Here is a 7,541-nt window from a genome sequence, read left to right as displayed (position 1 = left end):
GGATTCATGAAGGTGATAGAATGTGTTACACTATGTGCAAATAGCACTTTTCAATGAATCAATCTTCAGATACTCATAATCAATGCCAAATATAGCAACAATCTTTCCCCTTGATTACCATGTTTCATACGTTTTTGTATCTTCTATACTTTTACATTATAATAAAACATATAATTGTATTTGAGAGCAAATAAATAATTTCAACTTCTGCAGGTAAACTTATTCTCATGTTTCATATAAGAAGTAACCAATTCTCATATTAGAAAAGCAAATGTTGGTTGAAACAAGTTTTTACATGCTTGCAGTTTCCACATCTAGTCTACTAGAAAAATGATATCTGGTTTAGCCTCTAAAAAATTTATCACTAAGCGAAAGATGGATTATGCTTCTGTGTCTCTAGCACTATTCTGAGATAGAACTGTTGCATTTTCTTGCCCCTATGGAAACTGAAGGAAAACGCAGTCCAAATATGTGTTTACTCTATGAGCCTGATGGACCCTTATTCTTTCTTCCAGAATATTCTTTAAGTCAGGCATGCTTTTTAAAAAAGGTATCAATATTCATATTTTCAATGTATAAGTTCTAAGAAATGTACAGCATTCTCCAGGGATGTAGGCTTTGTTGGATTGCCTGTATGTCTCTACACTCATGCCTATTCTGGACTTGCCTATGGGATTCAGTGGGTTTAAAACAAGAGTGCATGAAGTTTACAAGAGTAGGAAATAAAGTACGGAGAAGGCTAGGAGCATATTTAATAGAGAGATATTGAACATGGCTATGAAATTCTCAAATAATGCTTAAAAGTCTTAATACACATTGATGAATATCAAATAACTTACAAACATCTTAAAAAACCTTGTTTAACAACTAATTAAAAATCTTATCAAGAAAAATGAACAGAAAGACACACTTATACAGTGATATCTTCACAGATTGCCCATGTCTACATCTTTGATTCACAGACCTAGGTCCAAGATAGCGATTGGAGTGTACACAAGAAATAGAACACACACACACACACACACACACACACACACGCTCAAATTGGAAACTACTTCACTACCACTTTCTTGATAACTTGAAAGAAATTCTGCTTAGAGTATTAAAACCATGTGTAAATGTGAGCTGAGCAAGAGTTCATGCTGTTTTCCAGAGTTTCACTTTCTAGAACTATACTTGAGGAGCTCACAACCACCATAGTTTCTGTTCATGGATATCTGAAGCCCTCTTCTGGCCTCAGGGGTTAGTTTCACACATGTGGCATGTATACCTTTGTGTGTGCACAAGCACACACATTCATGTAAGCATGTAAATAAAAGCAAAACTGTAATGAGTTAGAGAAATTGCTCAGTGGTTATACAAGTGCCTCCTCCTCTAGAGAACTTGGATTCAATCCTACATGGAAGGTAAAAAAACATTTATAGCTTTGGCTTCAAGTGATCTGACACTCTCTTCTGGCTTATATGGACACTATGCATTTATGTGATACACTTACATACACATACCCGAAACACCCAAACACATAGAATAAGATATAATTACATTAAAATTAAATTCAGTCTCCAGTTTTTAGAAACTAAAGTCAAAGAAAGACAGGTGAAAAGAAGAGATAGCACATATTTTGACTCAGCTGCAGTCCTGTCTTTTTGACTCTAGAAAAGCAAGTCCAAGGTGCATCACAAATCACACAGGGGAAGTTATCCTAGCAATAACTTTCTTCAGTGCCTCCTTCATATCCCTGTTTCTCAAACTATAAATAAAGGGATTCATCATTGGAGGAACTATGGAGTACATCACTGAAGCCACTGCGGTCTCCCTTGGTGAATCAATTACCTTTGAAGTAATGTATACACCAAAACCTGTCCCATAGAACAAGCAAACAACTGACAAATGAGACCCACAAGTGAAAAGGCTTTGTATTTTCCTTCTGATGATGGCATTTTCAATACTGTAGACACAATGTGAATATAAGAGAAAATTATTTCAAACAGAGGAATGCCAGCAAAAATAGAAGCTGTAGCAAATATCAGAATATTGTTAATGAGGCTGTCAGAACAGGCCAGTTTGATGACTTGTGCGATTTCACAGAAGAAGTGAAAGATTTCCAGGTCATTGCAGAAAGACAAGTTTAGTATCATCACACTATGCAACAGACCATTCACAATGCTAATGAATAGAGAGATAAGAACCAGAATAATACAGAAGCAGGGGTTCATCAGAACTGTGTATCTTAGAGGGTAACAAATGGCTATGTAGCGGTCATAGGCCATTACTCCCAGCAAAAAACACTCAAAGATGGTACAAACTGAAACAAAGAAGCCCTGGCAAAGGCAGCCTACATAAGTGATCCTCTGATCCTGTGTTTGTATGTTCACCAGCATCTTTGGAACTGTGATGCTGACTAAATACATGTCATTAAAAGATAGATGACAGAGAAATAAGTACATGGGGGTGTGGAGATGGGAATCACAGTAGATAGCCAACATTATAAGACTATTTCCAAAGATTGTGATCAGGTACATGCCTAGAAAAAGGCCAAAAATGAGGGACTCCAGCTCTGTATCATCTGTCAGTCCACGCAGAAAAAATTCAGAAGTCACAGATTTGTTTTCAATATCCATGATATATGTGAATCTTAAGAAGAAAGAGTCGTAAGGAGTTATTAAAACACATGAACTACAAGCAACATTAAAATGATATTTGTTAGAAAGCCATCTTTTATGTGCCTTTATCTTTCCAATTTAACCATCAGGAATGATATGTGAAGAAACCAGTTTTAGTTCTACACCAACCAGTTTGTCCCAACTAGTTGTGGCTAGCTAGTTCATTATATATAGAAAATATCCTACCCAATATCATCACAGAATGTATATACTTGCCTAAATGCATATCATGAGTTGCTGTATTTGAGAATGGGCCTTATCTGCTCTAAATGAAACTGCAGCCCCCACTAAAATAGAGTAAGAACAAAAGAATGACATAGATTGGGTTTCAGGAGAAAGATTCAGGGTAATCAATGATGGATTATGATGATAATAGAAGTCCATCTGGGTGGAATCCTTTCTAATCATTCTTTACATGCTGTTCTGACTTGCTATGTTTATTATCTCCTAAAATACCTTCTTTATTTTATAGAAATTAATTGTAGGGTTTATATTTCTTGTCTAGCTTCAATAAGAATGTTGTAGATAACTCACCTGTACATTGCAAATGAACAACTCTCCCTTAGAAATGCAAATAGACTACATGACAGAATAGGTGCTTCATTAAAAATGAATTAAGTCTGAACCAATTCTGGGATATTTCAAGACTTTTCAGGTGGTTTGGAGTAGGTCACAAGCTGAATGCATGATTTCTTAATCTCTGGAGACTCAAGGTCCAAAGCTCCTCATTAGAACAACTATATAATTGTTATTCTAAACCCAGGAGTTCCAGTCCTTAATTATCAGTAATGGAAAGTTTTTGACACTTGATTCTCTGACCCTGACACCCGTTGAATGCAACTAAGTTTCCTCCCTCACTTTAGCATTGCATTCATGAACTGTACCATAATAGCCCTCATAATAGTCATTCATTCTTTTTAAGGTTCTTCCACAAACTGAAGTTTTTTTTTATCTTTTCCATTTTCTCTTTTAGCCTGGATCCCATTCTCTTTTTTAAAAGTGTGCTCTATTTATGTATACAAAAGTAAAGCTGCCCAAGTTCCCATTTATCATAAAACTTAAACAAGATTATCTTCCCGTGCATCATAGGTGTGATAATTTTATTATAGTGGGGAGAATTTTTAATAGCCTCAATAGTTTGGATATTTTTATATGAACCCTCTGGCAGACAACTTGATTAGCTATAACTCATATATTGCACTGAGATTTCATCTCCTGACAAGAACTGACTACTTTTGGCTCTTTCTCCCCTGTTGTTTGGTGATTACTTTTAGTTTTCTTTTATATGTGTATATTTTAGGAAGTTTCACTCTGCTAGGTTTCCATACAACCTCAAATATCTGTTAGTTTTACCTATCCCTCCCTGTATTCTCTCACTTGCCATCCCATCTGTCCTCACACTTCATTTGGTCCTCCTGTTCCAGTCCCAAACTTCCCCATGTGTCTATAACTGTCTACTCTATTTTCCCTTTTATGGGAGGCCTTTTAATTTCCTTTTCCATTTCTTCATACTTAACCTCTATGGTTATACTGAATGAATCCAACTAATAATTGTTTTATCTTTGGGATAGTGTATGTACCTTACTCTACTGCTCTTTCAGCCAGCAACCATGACTTCACATTCACCAGCCTGCTTCTCTGGCAACAGCCCAGCTGCTCAGGCAGCAGCCTTGGCAGGACATGATTTTACATAGGCACTGGCTCTGATACTTTTACTAAATGTAGCTTTAACTAAATTTCTATCATGTCATTTATAAATAAGACTTGAGATTCAAAGGCTGGCATGAAAACATGAATAACTCAAAGAGGTTCAAGGCACTTGTTTCCTAAGAGTCACAAGACTCCAAATCCCCCTACTACTTCTGATTCAACTATGTCATCCAGATGCCCTCCAGTGCTCTATGATTAGTGTCTTTCCACTAGTTGCTAACTCAGTCTCCTGATCCAAGGCTAATTTTATTTAATTAACACGAACACAAACTCAAAGTTCACAGTGTCATTGAATATCTATTAACATTTCCCCCTTTTTGTATAACTATAAACAGAAAGTTTTGACTCTAACACAGAAATACTATACACACACACACACACACACACACACACACACACACACACCATGGAGTTTCATTCAACTATAATGANTATATATATGGAGAGAGAGAGAGAGAGAGAGAGAGAGAGAGAGAGAGAGAGAGAAAGAAAGAAAGCAATTATCATGTAAAGATTACATTCAGAATATCCAGTCTCTTTGTATTTGGCAAATTTAGAGAAACAACTCCATTATGTATATTTGTTGAGTTCAAAGATTTGTACTTGATCCACTTTCTATTCTAACTTGTATTACCAAGCCAAAACTATATCCTTAGACCTCAAAACATTTTCTTAGAGAAACAATTTATGCTTTTACTTTTCTCAAAATAATACTCTTTGGTCAAAAACAGATTATTCATTTTTTGGATGTTTCTGAATATCTTCACATGATTTTCTTATTTTGGCTATAGACATCAAGCAAAGTCCCTCACCCACAATGTTTATCATTGAGCTCTGTCTAGTCGTTAGCATGTACATTTGGATATGCCTTATCATTATACAGTAACTAAGAACAAAACAGTACAGTTTCATTTAAAAATTATTAGTATAACATTACATTTCCAAAACGATAAACTTCTGAAATTTCTACAGGTATAATTTCAAAATTAGCAATATTCCTTTAAAGATACATACAATATATGGGTTAGATTGCTCATAAGCATTTGGACATACACCCCCTTACCATTTCTCTCTCCACTCTTCCCACCTTCCTCCATTTGCTCATTACATTTGTTTTCTTTTTTCCTCTTTTTTATTATATTGAATTTGGTAACAAGGAAAATGATAACTATTATATTATTATCAATGGCAAATCTTTCTAAGGTTTGTATCTTATCAGTCTCATTACCTTATTTGGCAACTACAAAATCACTTTTTAAGGGTAAACTACTAATTGCCAAGCTGATAGTAACTACAGTCTACATTATATCATTATGTTTGTCATTTATCCCCTCATTTAAATTTTCCATTTCCAACCCATCCATAGTAGCACTATATAGGGTCCTAGCACTCTGCATTGTGATGTTCCCCATTCTTAATAATGGAAAGATTTTTCTTTTTTCAAATGTCCTATGTTTTTTGCTTGTTTGGTTGGTTTTTAATTTATTTAAATGTTTTTCCCCAAATTCCCACTCCCTCCTCTCCTCCCACTACTCTCCCTCTCCATCCACAGACCCTCCTACCCCACCCCATCCAATCCTAAGAGAGGGTCATGCATCCAACTCTGTGTAAAGTCCTAGGCCCTCCCTACTACATCTAGGTTGAGCAAGGTTTATATCCATAGGATTTCTGCCACCATACAAAGAGATGTTTCCAGGCTGTGCAGTGCTCTGCATGGCATATTTGAATGTAACTCAGATAAAAAACTCATTCTCAGAAATAAACTGCTGAATGTGCCTCCTACTTGGAGACAAAAAAAAAAAAAAAGCTGCACAGCTTTAAAATGCCGGCTTTCTGGGCTATGCTTCTAGCACAACCTCTGTCTCTTGCAGGATACAGAATTTGGGATGGGGTTTTATGAGTAAAATGCCATGGCTTGCTTGATGGTAATATGGACTGCTGTGTGCCTGAAACCACAGTGGCCCAGGGGCACCAAATGGCCCTGAGGCAGGATCAGCTGCTCCACACTGAACTGTGCTGATCTCAGGCAGGAACTGTCATAATTATCATAATAACAGCACAGTTAAGGTTTAGACTGGGCAGTAAAAAGGCAGTACCATATTACCCCTATGTGACCCAAGCTAAAGTTTTTAAAAAGCGCTTAGCATTTTAAGAAGTGCTCCTGGATAGTAAATTACAGATTCACAATAGGACAGATTCACACATAAAAGACCTCTAAATGAGTCACAGTGTTGGATGAATGTATGTAGCTTGGGAGAGAGAAGAAAAAGAATATAGAGAATAAAGTTAAAGTGTTAAAAAAATGGTAAAGTCTTTAAAGAGACAGAGTACAAATAGTTAGAGATTAAAAGAAATAAAGAAAAATTAGCCATGTAAAAATGGAAAATTCACAAAGAGTATGGATTATGTATTTTATTGTGTTTTCTTTAAATTTTTTTGATTGTGAAGAAGCTAAATACAGAGAGACATTTCATTGTGTGGTCTGCTAAGCTAATCCAACATGTGTATTATAAAGCTATCTTGACTTCAAAATTTGGATCTAAGGACATGACACTTTGGAAAAGAGATTCTTCTTTTGTTTTCAAAGAGAATGAGACCCTGTGGATTGCTTCTATCCCAATATGGTATGATAGACCAAATCTTCCTGAAAGGTTGCTGTGAACCCCTCAAAAAATTACTTTGCTCAACTGCTGATTGAGATGAATCTAGCAGACAGGTTATAAAATGAAAGACTTAATTAACAGCACCCCTATACAGCAGGAAGAAGTTTGGAGAGAAAGAACTACATTCATATTCCCAAATATTGTTTATAAATGTTCTTTTACATAAAGGGGGATATGATATAGATATGAATAATTTGGATTGGTATGGATTTTAAGGTCAATTTTGTTATATGTTTATGTATTTCTGATCTTGATTAAGGTATTGTGATTGTTTAGTTCATTTAAAAATGTAAAGTATAATTAGGAAATATAGGTTGTTAATGGATAATCATCAATAATAATCAAGCTTGTAGTCATATTAGTTAGATTTTCTTGATGTATAGAGATATATTTCTGTTAAATGGGCATTCTTCATATCTTTCAAAGACTACAGAATATGGCATTTAATGTTTTAATAACTTAGGGCTTTTCATGAATATGAGACATGTCTCCTCCTGAAAGCACC

General features: G+C 35.4%; 1 protein-coding gene across 1 annotated transcript; it reads right to left on the bottom strand.

Moving 5' to 3' along the window:
• Window positions 1–1,683: 1,683 nt before the first annotated feature.
• On the bottom strand, window positions 1,684–2,621 carry LOC126494943 (olfactory receptor 7G2-like). The gene is given in 2 exon segments (XM_050132513.1): window positions 1,684–1,907; window positions 1,910–2,621. Coding segments are annotated over 2 exon segments (936 nt in total).
• Window positions 2,622–7,541: the final 4,920 nt, after the last annotated feature.

The sequence above is a fragment of the Alexandromys fortis genome, unplaced genomic scaffold, assembly GCF_014885135.2.
Source record: "Alexandromys fortis isolate MF-2015 unplaced genomic scaffold, M_Fortis_MF-2015_v1.1 scaffold_392, whole genome shotgun sequence".
Lineage (NCBI taxonomy): Eukaryota > Metazoa > Chordata > Mammalia > Rodentia > Cricetidae > Alexandromys > Alexandromys fortis.
This window is presented reverse-complemented; position numbering and strand designations above follow the sequence as displayed.